Consider the following 21,235-nt stretch of genomic DNA (forward strand, 5'->3'; position numbering starts at 1 on the left):
TCGTACTCTTCATTAACACAATATAAATATGAAGCAAACCATATTGTAATAATCTGTAGGATTTTAACAGGACCATCTCTACCTTCTCACCTTCATCTAATGACATTTGAAGGCTTTATTTATTTAAATATTTATTCCATAAAATATTTTCACTCATTGTTGTAAATTGTTCATTTGAACCAAAATACAATTATAAGATAATTATAGATAATTAGATAATTAGATAATTAGCTAGAATAATAATATATAATTTGTTTTAACTGTTGAGACAACGAGAGGTGTTTTCTAAAACATATCTCATGCGTTTCACTCATGACAAAGAATGTTATATACTGTACATATGAAATTCATACAGTATATGAATTTCCGTTGGAATGGCAAAAAATTTTTTTTGCAGTGGCTTTGGTTTTTTTCATTTTCTCTACAAATATCTAATTATGGATGTAGAGATACTTTGTTCAAACCGTCCCTGAAGACTGCAGAAATGATATTTGCAGGCACAATGGCAAATTAAAAGGAGCTCCCTAGTTGAACAGTCAGTTAACAAGTGAGGAGTCAGGAGATCACAGTTTGTTTTTCTGAAGAATTCATATTGATGTGTTTTTGTACTTTAATTAGAAAAGGCTAATTCGGCCTCATTTTCAGTTTACATACTTATTTCTATAAATACTTCTGCAGTTCGATATTATTTTGTTCCATAGAAAATTGTTCCTTTGAGACCTGGCAGTTAGTTTGCCAGAATCTTATTTTCTTTACATTATGGCTAGCCACCACTTACAGTGAATAGACTGTGAAGCACTGAGTCTGATTCATAAAGCCTTCATAGAATGTGTATTACTTGTTCATTACCAGACAGTAACTGCTTTATAAATCATTCATAGGCTCTTGAGCAGGGATTTTTGTCAGAGGGATCCCCAGAAGGTTCAAAAAGCAATTGAAGGGTACTTCGTACCTTTACAGTGGGGGAAGGGAGCCCAAAAGTTCCATAATCATTCAAAAGTTTGATGCATCATTCAAAAATGGTCTGCCTACATGCAGTGCTCTTGCAGAGCCTTGAATACAATGCTTAAAATGTATCATTTTTGCATAACTGATTTGTAATAATCACATTTTAATTTCTAAAAAGATCTCAGCAAGACCACACTTGTTCATGAGCTGGGTCCTTTGTTTACAATGTGGCTACACCTGCTCGTGGGGGGGGTGACAATGTTCCAACAGGTGAATTAAGCTCCTGAGGTCTCCTCTGTTGCTCTGGTCCAAATACGTAGAAATTCCTTCTGCATTAATCAGAAGAGATGTAAAATGGCAAAACATGTATACATAACACAACAACAATGCAGAGATAATTATCCAAAGTACGGCTCAAAGGCGAGTGGTCGTTAACAGAATCAGTCTTGACTGGCCATTGCAGTCTCCAGACCACAGTTATGGATGTGATGTGATTTGTGAAAGTGGGTAACACCAGACAAACAACAGATCTGAGGAAGCTAGACAGATTCTACCTGGAGGACTGATCATAGGTGATGTTTAGATGTTTATTCACATCTCCAAAAGCTACTGTATGGTCAGCAGCTAGTCTTCCTGGAGCCCATGTGAATCCCTACCATATGTAACTTAAACATCGCTTCTTGTTGTGTTGTTTTATTTAGAATTTAGCACTAAATTAGTGTGTGACACTTAGTGATAATGAGTAAAAAGCATAAATATTACAAGGATATTTTGTTTTCAAAGGTGACACATTCGTGCTAAGAGTAGTAGTGATGCCAAACCTTTTGTAATTGCAAACTGCAAAATAAAATCTTGATTCACCATCTGGTGGCAGAAACGTGCTACTGGCTATGTCAGGAAGGACATACGGTTGTTCTATTGCTCTGCACTCAATTTGTTCTATTCTAATGCCCTTATTTCAGTCATGTTTCCACAAGGGAGCAACTTCATGCACCGTGTAAAATTTGGGAGTTCTTGAATTTCTGAAGCCTGAACGTGCGTGCCTGATTGACACTTTGATTCCGGAATGTACCATGGGCAGCATTGACTCTCATTATTTTGTGTGCAGTGTTGCATATAATTTCCCAGGCCTGTGCTGAACCTCATGAAATTGGACAGTAGCACACAGGACTCTCTGTCCAGTGCTAGCACCAGCACTGATTTGACACTGTCATTTTAATAACATCTGGCATATTCAAAGAAATTGCAATGCCGTTTAACAGGGTCAATAATTAGTTAATAATTAGTTATGTTAGTTATATAGTCTTAACGGACGAGCAGGTTGACGGACGTCTCTACCCTGCATGTCTGATAAATGTATAAATACAGCTTGCCATCATGTTGTACCTTAGGCTCTGTATTTGATGGAGCTCCAGCTGAACTTAATAATAATAATCCCAGCCACCAACATTTTGGCAAACGGCGCCTTTAATATAATGGCTACAATGTTGGTTTCTACTGCACTGAAAGTGGGAGTTCAGGAGAATGCATGACTAACGACGGTGACTCACAGCGGCAGTAGGTGACGGGGGAGTTATTAGTACTGTGACAGTAGTAGCAGTAAGAAACGGTGGAGTCGGTACCTACTGTGAGTCTCCGGCAGATAGGAAGCTGAGAAGTTATTAGACACTGTAAGACTGCAGCAGCAATTGGAAACAGTAGAGTTATTAGATACAGTACCGTGGGACTGTAGGCACAACTGAAAACTGGAGTCATTACATACCGGGAGACTTAAGCAGCCATGGGAAACACTGGGGCTATTTGCTGCCGTGAGTCAAACACACCTATGAATGTACCTTAGAGATCATCTGCTTCTCCCATCCTTCACTTTGCTCTCCCGTCCTCATTAAATTACAGCCGGCTAAATGCCTCCACGCTCCATCCTCAGTTATTTCCGCACCCCCTGGCTACGGCTGACATATGAGGCCCCCCTGAGTGTATGCATTTTGAAGGTCCCTTTCAGCAATGGAATTGGCTGACTTGCGCTCCCTCCCTCCCTCTTGTGTTCCAGTGGGCACCCCTTACTACATGTCGCCCGAGAGGATTCACGAGAACGGGTACAACTTCAAATCGGACATCTGGTCGCTCGGCTGCCTGCTCTACGAGGTAAACAACAAGGCCCTCGACCCGCCCGGCTCGTGCCGGTTGTCTTTACGAGAGGCGGCGCCATGCCAGCCAAATCTTACGAGGTCAAAATACCTTTCATTTACCTTTTACGAGGTAAACCTTCCGTCGCGGAAACTAGTAGTAGTTCGCGTGCGAGACGTATATGACATTTACGCATGTTTCTGAAAACAGGTGTCATTAATTTATTTATTTATTTTCAGAAAAGACACTGCGGTTTTGTCCTAGGAATGTGCGCACCACCCTAGAGAGGGGTAGAAATAGACCACCTGGCCCAAGGGAGCACCTTTTCATTTGAATTTGGAACACCCGTTTGGGTGATGCAACCATTGCTCTGTTTAGGTTGCCACCTGTAGTAGGGCCATCGTGCCCATGCAGTATGTGGATTGCTGTTCAGATAATAAAGAGGAAATGCCTCACATTTAAATTCTCTCAGGAAACTGGCCAGGATTTTACTGTAGTTTCTTTTAGTTTTTCAGACCAGGGAGGTGAAGGAGAATTTGGCAGGGAAAATAAACTTTCAGCGAAGAGAGGGGAAGGCTAGTGCACACTTTCTTGAATCCTTTTTGGGGATTCAAGAAAGGGTGGGGGGGTGGATGGAGGATACACTCAACAGTACCTACATCCTACAGGCCTACAGGGGTGAGAGATCATGGTCACTGCAAGGCTGTTTCTCACTGTGCTGACTACTGTTCCCATGGCACCTTACCAACACCTGAGCTCCATGGAGATGACCATAACATATCAGAGGGTCAGTGAGGAACTCCTGCTGAACATGGGTATGGTGGGGGTCCTTCTTCTACATGTCATGTAACCAGAAATGAGACCCTTGACAGCCTTAGTTCTGCTGAACCCTTCACACCATGCCTTCCATTTTAGAACTGGTGCCCATTTATGGAGAAATACTCCATTCCTTTTAAAGAAAACATGAATTTAACTCTAATTTTCCATTTCCCCCTCCAATCTATTTTACTAGCACTGGGGAAAAAAAGACATTTAGTGAAGTGAATTTGGGCTGGGTGTTCTTCTCCAAGTTGGCATCAGTTCTGCAATACAATGCATCTGATGGAAAGGTTTTAGTAGCCTTGTTCAAGGACCTAAGCAAAAACTATGGCTAGCAAGTGTCTAGTTTCTGGTCATGTGACCTGCAGAGAGAAGGAAACCCTCATCCAGCATACCCATCTTCAGCAGGAAATGTAACAAAAAAAATAATTTAGTGACAAGAATAGCAAACAAAATCAAATCAAAAGTGCAATCTAATTCCACTAAAAACCCTTCAAATAGTTCAATTACATGCAGTTATTATGTCAGCAGAAAAATGGAGGCTACTAACATTCCCTGACAAAATCAACAGAATTCAAATAGTTCAGTTGCATACAGTGATTGTGCCAACAGAATCCACAACAGTAAAACAGTGGTGTGCAAGATACTGAAGTGAACCTTCATAGCACATAACGTAGACAAGCTTTTCATTCAAGGGAGCTTGGGTAATCATCTTACAAAGAGCAAAAGTATCTGTTGTTCTCTTGCTCTTTGTAAGTTGATGACTTAATTGCTCTTGAATTAAATGCTTGTGCATGTTGTGTGCTATGATGATTTACATAGCACTGCACATTTACTGTAGTCGCCAATGGATTCTGTTGGGCCAATCACTGCATGCAATTGAACTATTTGAATTATTTAGATTTTAGCTGGGAATGTTAGTAAATCTTGTTATTAGACAAGTTTTTGTTTGATTTCCAGATGAGATGATTGCATACAGATATTGAAAAATAATAGCATTCAGCTGTGCCTAAAGCTGTGATCTAAGAGAACAGGTATGTACTTCCATTCTCTAAATACGATCTACTGTACGATCACTATTATGGTCAGCTGTACTGTGCAGAACTGTTGAGATAGAAATGTTCTTCTATTGTGGACAGAGTGTTATCACCAAAAACAACATTCAACTGTAGGTTCTATAGAATGAAAGTTGATTCATTACATCAGGACTGTACATGTTTTTATGTTTCCATGGTGACAGAGTACTGGTTACACGCCAAACGCCTGGTCATCTCCGAGACAAGCCGGTGGTGAAGCGGAAGCCATTTCTGCGGTTTGTTATTGGCGGGTTTGCTCACTTTCCAGCCAGGAAAATGTGCGTAGCGCTGCGATTCACGATCGATTCTGGCTCCGGAAAGCTGGAGCATGTGCACGTGTGTCCGGTTAACTCTTTCTGAGACCTGGAGCGCATCAATTTTTCATTCCATCCTTCTGGGGCCGATGGGGAAGGGGGTTCGTAGGCCGTGCAGCAGGTATCCACCGTTCCTGCCCCTTGCGTCCCGTCATGTTTTATTCCGTTTGAAGGAGGCCCCTCGGTTAAAGCTAATTGCTTCAGCCGACCCCTGCGGTCGTCTGCCGCTCGGTAATGGCTCGCCGCGTGCCTCTGCACGTTCCCGGCGGCCCCCCCGCCCTCCCCAAACCCCCCCCCTCGCCGCTCGCTCTTTCGGTCGATACCACAAGGAGCCCGCGGCTGGCTAGCACGCGCGCCCGCTCCACCGGAATTCACCCGCCGACCCGACAACACGTGCCGGATTAGCATTATCGACACGTTCCCTCGGAAAAAACGGGAGGAGCTGTCAATACCGGGAGCCATGTTGGCTCCAAACAGCTCTATCTGCACTTGGCATAGCCTTAGCCGAGTTGGAAGCTGGCGGCGCAGGGCAACACGCTGGTTAAAATGGGAAATGTAGAGGAAGGCCGTGCCCGAAATCCTCCTTTAAAGTAGATGTGTTGCTTTAAATGGCTTTAGGGTTACTGGTTCCCATTTCCAAGTCACTGGCCTTATGGGGCTTGCCCCTACCATACTTGTGTTGCTAATGGAATGCCTCTTTTGAGAGGAGAGGGATACCATGCTTTACATTAGTAGTGACCCTCTAGTTTGGGTTGAGCCCCCACACTTCCTCAGAATCACTTTTGTGGTGAACCACTTGGATCCCATCCTATCTCTACATTGGTCTTTGTCTAACCATCTTGGCCCACAAGCAAATGGCAGTCATTTATTTAATGACATTTTTAGATAGTTCCCCACGACAGCTGCTCACGTGTATTTTTGAAAAAGGTTCTGTGTTCACTGCAAAACAGTTTGATATAGGAGACAAACAGCATGGCTACAGCTCTTTAGAGGAAAGTCCAACACCAAGTACCGTTAACTTCTTCTGTTGTCTGTCTTGGTCCTCCCACTTTGGAGTTTTTTTACATTCATCCTGCCTTTATTAAATGTTTACGATACGAAATCACTATCTGCACTACAGCAGTTATTTTTTAGATAGTTTCTTATTGATGCAGCCTATATTTGGAAACTACATCATTGTATAGTGCACTGTGTGTCAGTGGCACAGGGAAACAAATTGTACATTTTTCCTTTGAATTCCAGTAGATATGCCCCTTGAACCCTTGTGGAATTCCAGAATTATTCCTTGGAATCCCAATAATAATGTCAAATGGCTAGCTAGCTAGCTGCTGTGTTATACTAATTGGCAAATGGTGTCAGCAGAATCAATAGACTATATACGAATTTGACCAGCTGATCATATTGAGACAATCTTCTAAGGGCACTATTGTTTTATTGAAAATTTTATTCATAAAATGGTGGTCCTTTTAGCTAATCTGTACATATCACCAGATCTTGATGGTGCTAGCTGTCACTTTCAGCCACATTCAGCTCACATGGAGGATCTAATGATAACGGTAGTAATAGGCATAACAATAAAAACAAAATGGAGCCTGATTCACTTGGATTTCAACTGCAAAGTCATCCTCATTCAGGTATAGTTTCAATTGTTAATCAGAGCCACCACAGCAAAGGTGGCTTCTTCGGTGGAGACATCAGTGGTCAGTCTTACATCATTTAAAATCAAAGCTATATAGTACGGTGTCTTGTCCTCTTGTGCGTTTCTGGTACAGAAAAACGGGTGTTCACATGGAAAGGTGTATTTCCATAGTCTAAAGCCATGAACTTGTGCTGGGTGTCTTCAGTTGATCATGGGAGTTCACTGAAACTGTTGATGCTTTGAAAAGGGTTAAGAAGCTAAAACTTAAAAAATAAAAAATGAAATTATTGTGTGGTGTTTTGAATTAAAACTTGCGGATTTGTCCTGTTAGCTGAAAACGTTCAATGTTCACCATTCATCAGCTGATGGGGCAAGCCAGCTTTGGTACCAAAAAGGGCTATTTTCGGAAATATTATACTGGTAGACAATCTAATAAAATGTTCCTGCTTATTGTTTAATAACAACTTGAAAATCAAACCATTTTTAATTAATCATTAATGTCTTATTACCTATTTTCATATAGTATCATATTCTTACAATGTATTTCACTAATTTGGCATTTCACTCAGGAAATATTTTCAGTCTTTGCCATTTCATTTTAATACAAATAAAAGAACCCCTAGGAGAAAATATATGCATGTAGACATATATTTTACAGTTCCAGTATAAAGACAGCTTCCCCTTGCTGTTTTGTAGCTCATGCCTTAATTCTGAAAGGCAGTAAGCAGATGGCATCCAGTGTGCCGGAACGTTCCGTTTGAGCTCCATATAGCAGCTCATTGATTGCAATGTGTCTCAAAGACACAACGGTTCTAGGCTAACATTTATTTCCAAGGAGCATGTGCTCCGAAGTTTAGAAATGTGGGAGCACTGTAATGCATCCCAATGAGTAGATGTACTCCTAAATTATTTTTCAAGCTAGCACACATCAATTTTCAGGGGCAAAGGCTCCTAAAATGGGAGCACTGTACATCCCACTGTTCCAGTCATTCCTGTCCCATGAATCACATAGTCTCTGAAGCTCTCTGAAGAAGATTATATCCATGTAAATAAGTGCACCCCACTCCCATTGTGAAGGTTGATACCTAGGACTGGACTCAAGAACTATAATTAGTCCAGCATTATGTTTGTTGTAATGTTTGCTCAGTTGGAGCTCGGAGAGAAATTGTATTTGATAATGAACCCCCGGGAAAGAGTTTTATGTGAAGCCTCTCACCAGCCTGATTTTGAGAAGTTGCTTTGCTTTCTCCCTGCACTACAACCCATTTGCGCCATTTCAGGCAAACGGAACCGTTCTGTTTAAACCCACCCTGTACTCATACATCTTTCCACTGCAGAAGGTACCTTGTGAATTGGCCAGCCCCCTGTGTGCTAGGTTCTGGGCTGAAGCTTTCCTTGGATTTTAAGACTGGAATGTGCTTTAAAATGTGTAAGGCAATGGAAAATATGTGCTTATGTTACACGTCAGTGTTTTGTTTCTGTCCTGTGTGGCTGTGTGCCCAGACGTGTGAACTGTGGGTTGTGACCAAAGAATGGCTGGATGCTGTGTTCAGAAGTGAACAAAAATGGACACGCCGCTAAGACAGTTCGGTCTTGATCTTGATCAGGGAATTTAATATTAAAGGTACAATAGGTAATTTCGGACTTCTAACGGTCAAGAGAAGAATAGCAGCAACAAACACCTTCAAACCACAACACTGTTTATCCCACCCCCTTCTCTGTAAACGCTGATGTTGAAACACCATTGGCTGTGGCAATTTTCAACCAATGAGCTTGAATTATTGTACAGTTATACAATGTTTTGGTACAGAGTGTCTGGCCATCAACTGTGTATTTTGAAACCCGAATTTTAGGACGATAAACACAGGCAGAAGGTGAGTCAGCATGTCAGTGAGCCTTTTTCAACGATAGTAAGGTATTTACAATGGTCTTTTAACAATGTTTTAACACAAAAATCTTACCTATTGTATCCTTAAGTCTTATGTTAAACCCATGTTTGTCTCCAAGTTATAGTGCACTATAATCAAAGCCATCCTGCCATGCAAGCTCTATCCCCGACCCGCTCATGAACATCGAACACACACTCGCAAGGCAACACAAATGCATGCTTTCAGGGTCTCAGCTGGCTATTTGATCAAAATGGATTTCCTATGTGATTGTTTGAACAATTAATCATTTTTTAAAATGTATTTCTGAGGATAATATAGTTTGCAGTCCATGCTGTGACCAAATATTTTCTCCTATTAAACAAACATCCAAACAGTGAAGATTTTTTTGGAAGTATCAGTGAAGTATCTTTGTAATTTATTTAATTTTTAAATCTGCGCCCTTGTATGCAAGTTTTAAATAAAGCTGTACTAGCTAACTAGAGACCAAAGTTCTAACATGAGTCTCGAAGTTCTTCTTTTTAAGTGTTTAATTTGTTAAATCAGCATCAACGTGGTGTGAAGATCCAGGATTTATTTTCTTAATGCAGAAAAGACATGGGCTCTCCCATGTTTTTCACTTGGTCTTTCCCTCTACGTTTCTAGCTGATTCTCCATTTTCTTCTTCTGAGCACGGGAGTGAGAAGTTCATTATCAATCCCAGTTCTTGAAAGTGTATTCCTTTTTTTGGAAAAACATCTTTAAACAAGAGGAAGAGGCTTCTGAAGTCACAGTTGGTGAATATTTAATTGCTGTCCTCTGTCAAGCTCTTTTTTTTCAGAGGAGTGGAATTTCTCCTTGATTAAGGCATCATTAAACTGTAACATGCAGAGGTATGGGATCAAATGTTTCCCTTTTTTCCCTCTTTTAAAACGCCGGTGTCTCAGTTTCCGACGAGTTTGAATCGGAACCTGCGTCCACTCGAGATTAAGGGGAAGGGAGTCGAGGAGCTTTTAATTGGTGCACGTGAGGGAGAGGGGGAGGATAAGATTAGTGCGAATGGCGGTATCGACCTCCCCTCCCTTCCTCCAGTGCAGGCGGGGGATGTGTTCGCACCTAGGCCCCGCAGTCCAGCCCGGCGGTCGCCGTCGACGACCCCCCGCAGACAGACAGCAGGCATGCGCCGCACGCACCGCCCAGGAATACTAACGAGCCGGCGGCCGGGCCCCGGAGGTCAGGGGCCGAGTCAATCATCCCGCACCCTCCCCAACCACCGTCCCGGCGTGGAGGATCAAATTAGCCTGAAAAATTCGGCTGCTGGGAGCAGAAGTGGGCGAGCAGCTGTCAGGGCCACAAGCAGCCACTAATGAACCAGATGAATAGAGCAAAAACTATCAAAATAAAAGCACAACGGTTTATTTTTTATTTTTTATATCCAGCAAAGCCGGAGATCCTGGGAAATGCATCAGTCCTTGTTTAGCCCTTTAATTGGGAAGGTTTTCTTTCCTAAAATAATGTGAGGGGATACATGCACCAAATACATGTACATTTCTCTGCAGTCCACATATAAAAATGCATTGCAGTTACTGAGTCAGTCTGCTCAGGCACTCTTGAGCCTGATTTTAAAGTAAACAAGCTGTCGTACGAAAATTGTGATCGTTAGTTTGTTGCTGGCCAAAATATATATATATATATTTTTTTTTTTTTACATGTTGTTACTGCTTGATGTGTCTGTGGTGCTGCCAGGAGCATATTTTTTAATGAATTCTTAGACACATTCTTTGTCACACACGATTTCTGTTGCATACACACACACACGCACAGGCAGCCAAGTAATGAATCGCAGAACGTGGAAAATGGCCTGAATTTCTTGAGAAAGAACAACAAGCAGCATTTTTTAGCATCTGTGATGCTCACATCGAGAGCCCATAGTTTTTCTTCCCTTTGATGTGTCAGTTGCTTCTGTCATTTCTAATCATTTTCATTGCTTTCAAAAAAAATCCGCAAGACATAGAAAATGATTTCAAATTCATGCGTACTCTCTAAACCCAATCTTTTCCCCATCAGTACAAGCACAGGGATACTGACATTTCGGTAAAAGTGAGGAACCACTACTGGGTGAGGTGGCATTTCGGAAGACCTTTTTATATTTTGATTATTTTTCATGAAACTACTGAGGTATGCGTGTTTTCTTTAACTTGAGGAAGAGGCTAGATTGGGAATGGTTGAGCCAAAGCTAACACCACCCCCCACCATTGCAGAAGGAGTGTTTCCATCTCGCGAATAGAACGTGAAATTATCACATTTGCAGTGTGCTCTAAATTTATCTCTAAACTTTTGGAAAAACAGAATCCTGGCTTAAGACGTGCAGACTCGGGAGAGAGAGGATGAGGGAGGACAGGAGGGGGTGAGGTGTGGGGAGGTGGGAAGGGGGGCCTATCTATGTCGCTGCATTGCAACGCTGTGCCAATGAGCCGCACGCTTGTCACCACAGATTAGACTTTTCTTCTTATCCCACAGTGGGCGGGGCTATCCCTCACCCCACCTCCAGCACTGATGTCAGAGAGAGTCAGCGAATCATGGGCCGGGCACAGACAGCAATCGCCTCGCGGATACCTCCCACACCTCTTACTATCATGTTAAATGAGAATGGGCGGCTTACATACTCATTTACAAATTTGGGCTGGTAGTTTATTTTAGTGATTCAGGTGGTTTTTGGCCAGCAGTGCACCTTAATGGGATTCAAATCTGCAACCTTCTTATTGTCAGTGTAGTTACTGAAGCACTGTGTGCTTCGTCTGGTCCCGTTTACTTTGTTCTCCCAAAGATGAGGAGTTGTCGGTCTCAAAGCCCTCATTTGTGGCCTCCTGGATGGCGTGCCTAGCTAAAACACCTTGATGCTTAGTGTGCTGGTGCAGAATACGGTCTTGCTGCCAACCTTCTAGCAGCTTCTAACATTTCTCATGGAAGCCTGGGTTTCTCCACTGATTTTCCCTTCTGCATTACAGAAAAATGGATGTAGAACCATAAGCGGTAACAGGTCTGCATCACAAACATCAAAGCCATAAAGATGAGTAGAGCTGTAATCTTGCCTAGTGAACCAACTACACTCCCAGTATCTTACTATGAATTTTAAACGGGCATCTAGTCCAAGCTAGTCGTGATGTACTTTTTACTTGGGAAGGAAGCATAGTTTTTTCCTCCTGAGTTTATGTGCATGAATGTTGGCATCCATTTCTGGATCCCTGCATTTCCTGTTTATCACATAACAGGATTCTTGCCAGAACAACGACTTGAGTAACACTATCATTCGTACTGTTAATAATGCTAAATCGATTATTAATAATGGTGTTATATATTGTTAAAAAACACAAAATATTTAGCCCATCATTAAAATGGTATTAAATATGTTTTAAAGGATGACGGAGTTTTAATCCGTGCTATAATTCCAAATGATGTCATAAAACCAATTGCTGTGTTTTGTATCCTCATACCAACGGCAGACCTTTTAAACCTAGTGTGGAATACAACTTGTTATTAAGCCTTAATAACATTATGAAGTGTTGCTGTACATAAAAAGGGTGCCAGAACAGTGAATATCTTAAGTGAGACTGACATCAGACATAATGTCTACCTGACATAGCATGTTTAATGGTTCTACCGTGTAGAACTGGGTAGCGACATACACACACAAAAACACACACGCGCACACACTCTTTCGGACATTTTTTTCTCCGATGTACTCCTTTTACAGCAGTAAGTGCAGTACTTTTTCTGCCTTGTTCTTTCTCAGTATTACAAACTGTGTTTGTGAGACTAATTGGGCTTTAAATATTGGAATGTTTGTGTACACAAGTGTTACTTTAAATGTTTTGGGAAAAAGTGTGTTTTAGTTTAAAAAATAATATTTTGCTTCATTACTGAATATGTAATACCTAACCACCTGACACCGTCTAATTTTGTTAGTGTCTTATTTTGTGTCATATATCAAGTGGCAAATGAGGGTTATCTTTCAGTTCATCAGGGAAGCTGTCCGCCAGCCAGGGCTTAGTCAGCTCCTCCTGCGGGCAGTTCTGAATCAGATTGGAGGTGCTTGTCAGAGGGACGCAGATTTGTTGACGGATGGTCTGCGTATCCCTTTTGCTACATCACAGACAACTTGTCACTCCCCCTCAGCGTTAACAGCGTCAAGTCAAAAACCGCATTTCCAAACGGCTTCGAGACGTTCTCACTGGCGTTTTTGTTCTCACGAATGTTTTGACATCGTTCAGCTTCGGTTATAATTCCAATAGCTCCTTGGACAACCGCGCGGTAGCCTTTAGCGACGCCACTCATTTTGTGACTCTTTCCCCCTTTTTTTCCCTCTGCAGATGGCTGCCCTTCAAAGCCCCTTCTACGGGGACAAGATGAGCCTGTATTCGCTGTGTAAGAAGATCGAGCAGTGCGACTACCCCCCTCTGCCGTCCGACCACTACTCCGAAGAGGTACCCACTGTCCTTTAGCTCCGCCCACACTCGCTCCCCAGTGGATTTATTTATTTTATTTAACCTTTATGGTGGGGTGCAAAGATTTGGGCACCCCTGGTTTAAATGTCTTTGACAATGAATTTGTACATGATTGAAAGCAAACCTGAACTCAGAGTTAAACAGTTAAACATGAGACCTTTCTGCAAGTTTCAAAGCAAGATTGCTCTTTATTTTCATTTCTTACTGTGTATAAAGGCCCTCTGCAAAAGTTTGGGAACCTTTTTGGATTATTCTTTGTTACTTTTTAAAAAGATGACTCACATCACTGCAAAAAAGAGTAGCAGACACAGTCTAGCTGTTCACAGGATAACAGTACAATGTACTTTAAACAACAAAGACCTACATGGCAGAGTTGCCAGAATGAACAACCTCAACACAAAATTAGGCATCTGAAGTATGCAAAAGAAAACATTGAGAGGCCTGAAGCCTTTCGGCACAATGTGACTCATGCATGGAACTGGATCCATTTTTTCTTTGGGGTTGTGTGGCAGCTGGGGGCACAGGAAATATTCTGAGAGTGGAAGGAAGAATGGATTCCACCAAATGCAAAGAAATTCTAGAGGCTAATGTTCAAAGGCCAGTTCAAACATTGAAGTTGAAGAGAGGTTGGGTATCCCAAGCCAGACAATGATCCGATGCATATCTCGAAATCAACCATGAAGTACCTTCAGGAAAGATGGATGCAGGTTTTGGAATGGCCACCACAGTCCCCAGACTTGAATATTACTGAAAATCTGTGGAGAGATCTCGAACATGCCATACATGTAAGGAGGCTGAAAAATATTTCTGAGCTAGAGGTGTTCTGCCAGGAAGAATGGGGAAAAATTCCAAAACCGAGAATTGAAAGACTACAGGAATCGTTTACAAACTGTTGTAGCTGCCCAGGGAGGAGTTACAAAGTACTAAATAAGTTCCCAAACTTTTGCACAGGGCCTTTTTCCTCTTTTTTATAAAAAGTAATCTTGCTTTATAATTTTAAGAAATGCGTCATGTTTAACGTTGTTCCATTTAGAGGTCAGGTTCGCTTCCGTTCACTTAGTTATTAATTATAAAAGGCTTTGTGATCAGGGGTGCACAAATTTTTGCACTCCACTGTATTTAACCAGGAAATCCCTTGATCCTTGAGATATAAAACCGCTTTTTCGAGGGAATCAATAAGAATCTGTCAAATAACCACAAAAAATGCCATTGCCTGGCACAGCCGGTTCATAGAAGGCAGGTTTATTAATGCTTGGAACATCCAGCTGAGTATTATTCTTGGGTTTTTTGTTCTCTCAGACTGCCAAACATACGACAAGCTCATCATGCTACAGACTGCATTTTACCTCCTCAGTTGCATTGTTAAACTGGAGGACGTCACAGGCACAATGTCTTGTTGCCTAACCACCAAGCTCTTTGGTTACAAAGAACATCGCAGTGTCAGTAGTTTACATTGAACCCGCTTTGTCTTTAAGTCCAGGTTGAAGAGAGTTCACTGTCTTACATCTTCCATCAGCAACTGTTAGTTACATGTTGTGCTGAAAATCCCTAATGCTGCCTTTCTTTTTAGCTCCAAGATATGGACAGGAAGTGTACAGCCATTAGATGTAGTCTGAGTTAGCTGCCATGGCCAAGTTATCCTCAGCATTGTGTTTTTATCCATTACCTCATGTGATTCTCAGCAGGGCAGTTTGGCCCATTCCCAGATAAAAGCTGAAAAGCTGGACAGGGTGCAACGGTACCTCTCCGTTCTGAAATCCGAGATCGCTCACGGCCACCATTGCAATCTCCTCAGCTTTCCTTCCTTGTGTGGCCCTGTCACGAAGCTAAAGCCACCCAAATTCACCTGTGTTAGCAGTCTGAACAGCCACACATGGCTTCTGTCATTCTGTCATATCTGGTTCAATGTGTGTTCTCAGCGTTGACATCGCTAGGCACAAGAGCATGGCTACACGTGTCCTTCCCGTTCGAATGTAACGGCCGCAGTTTAACGGAAAATAGACTTCTCTGGCAGGGACACACACATTCTTTATGTCAAGGTAAAGTTCCAGAAAAGCTAAGTGAAAAGCCAGCTTTCTGTGGCTCCAGACTGGATGATCTCACTACATTAATTGAGACCACATACACCGTAAATGGCATCCGTCGGGGCAACAAAAGAATGTCTTAAAGGTACAAGCGCAGTTATAAAAAGTACCTTTTACTATGACTTCTTTACTCTGATTTTGGTGTTGAATGGCTTGTTTTGTGTATTTGTAATTTTAAATAATCAACCCTTCTCATAACAACAGAATGATCTCAGCTTAACAAAGCAGTGGAGTGAAAATGTTGAATTGAGCGAAGGGCTTTCCCATTCCCTTGCGGAGCAATCCAATCTCCCGCCCGTCCCCTCCAACGGATCGGAAAGGGGCGCTGCTGCAGCACGGGCCGGAACAGCCATTCGGAAAAGAGAAATGTCAGCCGCTGTTCTTTGTTGTGCCGTTCGCCCTCCACCCCCCTCATCTCCCCCCGTCCACGGAGGACATGAATATTTCACGTTTCCGCGTCTTCAGCCGATATTCCCCCCGACTCATTTCCAGACCGGCCCGCATTTGCATTTCTCCGTGCCAGCTGATTAGCCGCCGCGGCAGCGGTGGAGGCTGGCGGCCCGTTTCCATGGCGACCTGGCAGCGGGGGCTGCGCTTTTATTTTTATTTTTTTTAACCGTGAAGCCCCCTCCCTGCCCCTCGTGCCGGGACCGCAGTCAGCCTGCCTGTAGGGCCCGGGAAGGCGCCCTCCCCGCTGCTTTTAAAGTGTGAATTTTTGGATCTTTCCGGGAAGGGTGCGAACAGACAAGGGGTCGAGGGGCTGTTGTGGGGGGGGGGGGGGGGTGTCGGGTGGTGGGGGGGGAGCGCAGGGGTGGTATCAGAGCAGGTTTTCTCTCAAATCCAAGGGGCAGGTTACCATGGCATCCCCAGGAAGGTTGCCAAGTTACCCGCAGCACGGCCTCAGAATCCCTCCTCGCCACCCGCGGTTCTCGCCGGCTGAGTAAAAACCCATTCCCCCCCCAGAGGCGTCAACACGTTCCTCATCAGCAGTAAATGAGACTAAAGCAACAATTTCAGCCTCTACCGGTTATCTGTTTTTTACTCAACTACACTTCTGAGTCAGGCAGCAAGTGGAGGCGGAGGGAGCTAGGGAGTTTAAAATGAAATATAATTGTGTTATTTAGCTGATGCTTTTATCCAAAGCGACTTACAGTTGATTAGACTAAGCGGGGGACATTCCCCCCCTGGAGTAATGTGGGGTTAAGGGCCTTGCTCAACGGACAATCTGCTGTACGTGACTACACCGGGGCTTGAGCCCCCAACTTTCCAGGGACCCCGTCACGTACCTTAGCCACCAGGCTACAGGCCCCCTCTCACAGCCTCTCACGCCGACTCTGTCCCTCTCTCTTTCAGCTGAGAAAGCTGGTAGATATGTGCATCAGCCCCGATCCCGAGAAGAGGCCCGACATCACCTACGTGTACGGCATCGCCAAGCAGATGCAGGCCGTAACGCTGGGATGCTAAGCCCAACCAAACGACCGAAACCGCCTTCTCTCCCCTCCTCCTGCACAATACGCACTTCTCCCGAAGAAGGGCTCCACAGTACCTAAGTGCACTCTGTAATATAGCACTTCAGCTGCACTTTGGCGTTCTGTACCTTTAGACCAATAGACCCCTTTTGACTCTTTGGGCAATTCCACACTAACTGACATTACAACTGCTGGATATTTGGGTGTAGCCCAATACAGCTACATAATAGAGACTAATAAAAGCTATTTCCTCCTGAGGGTTATAACAGCGTATGCCAGTTTCTTATATAGCTGTATTTCGCTTTACCACTCAAATACCCTTCTGACACAAGTTCAACTGGTCCATTGGTTGTACGCAGCAGGTTTGGAATGACATCAGACAGGACCCAAAATGTCTCATCATTGCTCTGAATCAATACCATGATATTTTTTTTGGGATTTTAATGTTTGTCATTTTTTTGGCTTACAAACTTAGCTTATATTGTCTAGATATCTAAAATAGTGTAGGCGCATAATGACAGAGAAGACGCCAATATTGAGAAGCACAATTGCATGACATTCAAAAAGACTTCTTAATCAAGACCTTGATTGACTAGATGACTTGATTTTTCTCTTGTTACTAAAGAGTTTTAAGGCCAGTTTATGTAATTTAAAAGGGGGAGAAATATAACTTTTTGCTCCACATACAGAGTTACAAAGTTAATGTTTTTTTCATATAACATGAAATCACAGTAAATGTTCCATCCTAACAGGCTGCTAGAATTGATATATACAGTAAAACATTCTTAGAATACCCATGAATAATGTTACAATTACATTTTTATCCTTTATTTAAACCAGAAAATTGAGGTTTATTCCGATAGGAAAATGAACATTTTTAGACCATGATACAATTTGTATTCCCATCTAGGTTTCACAACATAATATCTGTCAATAGTGCAATGTGTTTAACACAAATGAATTATGTTGAATGAAGAAAATGTTCTCTTATTTATTGAACATTAGAAATTAAATTTCATTTAAAATCACTGCCTGTTATCAACACATTTTATAAACCAAAAAATACAGTTTATTTTACAGTGACAAGACAAAGATTTAGGTAGCCATACATATAGTATGTTCTGTTTTGTAAACATTTCCTGAATCAACGCCTAGGCCCTCATCACTGTTTAATATACACAATCAGTAAAGGTATATACTAATAAAGGAAATGTATGCTACAGGGACACCTATCCCCAATGAACTGCTTTGCAAAATTCATTACAGTCACATTTTGCCACTTTTTGTGCAAACATTTCACTTATTTTCTGCTTTGGAAATTGGCTATTGCTGGGCTTGGCCAGGTGTGTTAAGCTGCTAACAGGCTGTGCTATCTGTGCTGTGCTTATTTCTGTAGTTTTTCATTAATTTTTTAACAATGCTTGCATTTAACTTGTTTGTACCGTTTTCTTAGAAGAAGTCCAGGAGCGACTTGACTTTTTCTGGGCGTGTGTAGATTGCGTCCCAAAAACAGTACTGTTTTTGTATGTGGCATTCAGGTACAGTCCTTTTTTTCGTTACAGAATTGTTTTTATTATTTTGCATGTTTATTGTTTTGTGATTAGCCAATTGAGAGAAAAAAGAAAAAAAAGTTGAAGCTTGCATGTAATTCTTTAGACGTCAAGCAACATTTGCCTCCCACAGTAGGGTATAAAATCCTGAAACAATTGGGAAGAAAAATACTATGAAATAGTAAAACAAATCATTTTAAAAGTCCTGCTGGTTTGTTGCATACGAGAAGTTGGACTGTACTGAACTGAAATTCCTTTCAGTTTACACTATAGTGCTACAGTGTGACTGGGTGATGAGAGAATGTGGGGATGTTTGCACAACACAGAGTATTTGTGTGGACGGCATGGCTGTCTGTCAAACTCATGAAAGTTGTGAGCTTCTTACTGTAACGGCAGAATTAAGGGAAGGTCACGTTCTGTTTTAATACAACGATGCTCATGGAGTCATTACCCCATGACCAGTGCTCACGAATACAAACTGCTCCACGTACAGGTCATAATGATTGGCTCAGGGGCTTCACTTTGGTTGTTGACTCTGGAATCAGTATCTCTGATTTCAACTGAAAAAGCTTTTTACCAAATAATAATTAGCTATTGGGGGGTTGAGCCTTCAGATGGAAGAAAATAAAAACAGGGTTTACTTTTTTTATTATTATTCAGAAATGTATGGTTTTTTTCCCACGTTAATATTATTACTTGTTTTCGGCATATCGCTCTGGGGCCAGCTCCCAAAGATGTTCATTATTTTTAGCATGCAGTATTGATGCGGGCGGACTAACATGGAGTACGCACATTGTCTGGAACAGGAATAAAAACACAAGACACATGGGTTTAGGCCCCTTGTGAAATCTGTGTAGTTTTAATGGCGAAGAGAAGATCCAGTGATCCAGAAAGGTATTTACATGCACTTTTTTTAATAAGTATATTTGGATATGGTACTGGAGCTGAACTGGTGTTCCGTTAAATTGACCGTGAGACGTAGCGCATGTGAAGAGGAGGGCTTAATGGCTTTTTTTTTCTCTTAAGTGCACTGATATTAAGTTATATCTGAAAATAACTGAACAGGTATGTCAAATACATCATTTAGCGAGCACTGTCTCTTTGCACACATACAGTATGACCAGGGTAGTAGATACAAGTGCTCTTAAATTATGTATCAAATAATATTTCCCAAGTACTGCGAAGTTGATTCAAGATTTTTGTTTTATTTCTTTTTAAATGGAGATATAGCCACAGAAATTGGAGCTCAGACTCTACTACCTACTGTCAAACAGTCAGTTGCAGTAGCTGAAGGTCAATGGTTCTACGTCAGGAGCTCTTGTCATAAAGTCGATGGAAAGCGCTCATAATTGCAGAAACAGCGACCGCCCACTGTTGATGAGCATGTCAGGCTTGGTACAAAGCCTTTGCGTGTCTTGTGTGAGAGAGACCAAAACACGGATGAGTTACTCCAGTGTTACGTGGTCCAATGGTGCTGTACCATTTTTGACAAAAGGGGAAAAAGCTTAAGATCTAGTTTTAAGAGTTACAAATCTGACAAAAATGAATAGAATATGAGTCACTCTGTTAGGGTTAAAAGTACTCTATCACAGCGCATTATACTGTGTAAGCCTTGAGCTTTTTACTGTGTAATGGGGAGGTGACGCATTTTCTTATTGAAATTTTCTACTTTGATAAAGTCATTGATTTCTTTATAGTTTCTGTGAGTCTGGTTTCTGAATTCTGTAGCACTCACGGTTATTGTGCTTTTGGAGTGCAGCTTTAGTTTTTGGCTTGTCTAGCACCGCAAGGCTATTCTTTATCTATTAAATGTACCTAGTTCCCGGCAGTGTACCAGCAAGCTTCATCACAGATTTATTTACTTCTGAATTCATGCTCCTGCCAGCAGAACAGTTTCCACAATCTGCCATCATCTGCATAGGATGCGTTTCCTAGCATTGATAGTGAGACTGTTATTGTATTTATTACAGGGAGACAAGATGGTAACTGTCACTGAAGAACAGTGTGTTAAGATTTTGTAAAAATTATTATTAAAGAATGTAGTATGTTTTTATAACCATAAAAAATGCTTTTATTTGTTGACATTTGTTTGTTGTTGTTTTTTTCTTTTTCTATCTTTTTTTAAAGGGGAGGGTGTGTACAATAATTGCTTAAAATGGGGGCAATTTATTGACCAGCCAAAATAAATTGTTTAAAAACCTTTGACACCAGCATCCATAGATATTCTCTTGTTTACATATGTAGGGGTTCTGTGAATAACTACACTACAACTGATCACTCCATTCACGCAACTCCTTTTGTGTGTCTCATGTCATCTTTGGGTCTCCAGATTTATCAAAATAAAGGTAACTATTTATTTTTTATTGTTACTTGGTTTTTGTAAGACTTGATGCTTATTTTCCTCGCAGAATTTGTGATGTATACAAGTAGGCCAACAGAATGCAATAAATCATTTGAAATACGTCTGTCCTCTTTTGCATTTATGTGTTGTTGTGAACTCCATCTGCATTTAACGACCAAGCTGTCCCACCTGAAATACAGTATGGTGTAATGGAAAGAGCCGTTAAGGCTGCACTTATCAGTTACTGTCATTACTGTGGATTCTTATTGAAACGGAAGCGGGGATTGATACACAAGTCCACCTAGTGGTAGGACAGCATTTCTACAGTCCATTTTTAACAGCCAGTCTGTTACGTGTGTGTATAATACAAAATATTATTACAAGCTCACAAACATGTACAAGAACATATCAACATACCATATTTTTTTCAAGCACAGCACCTGCTAACACCATCGGTGTTAACCATTGCCAACATAATTTTAACACTATTTTACAGAA

At 41.7% G+C, this 21,235-nt stretch overlaps 1 protein-coding gene across 1 annotated transcript in view; it reads left to right on the forward strand.

Moving 5' to 3' along the window:
• Window positions 1-20,857, forward strand: part of LOC133129752 (serine/threonine-protein kinase Nek7-like) — a 53,888-nt gene extending 33,031 nt beyond the window's left edge. The window contains exons 8-10 of the mRNA XM_061244027.1: window positions 2,999-3,093; window positions 13,159-13,272; window positions 16,731-20,857. Of these exons, the coding sequence (XP_061100011.1) occupies window positions 2,999-3,093; window positions 13,159-13,272; window positions 16,731-16,841 (320 nt within the window). The 3' untranslated portion in view covers window positions 16,842-20,857. The remainder of the gene's footprint in view (window positions 1-2,998; window positions 3,094-13,158; window positions 13,273-16,730) is intronic.
• The last annotated feature ends 378 nt before the right edge of the window (window positions 20,858-21,235 follow it).

This window comes from Conger conger, chromosome 5, assembly GCF_963514075.1.
Source record: "Conger conger chromosome 5, fConCon1.1, whole genome shotgun sequence".
Classification (NCBI taxonomy): domain Eukaryota; kingdom Metazoa; phylum Chordata; class Actinopteri; order Anguilliformes; family Congridae; genus Conger; species Conger conger.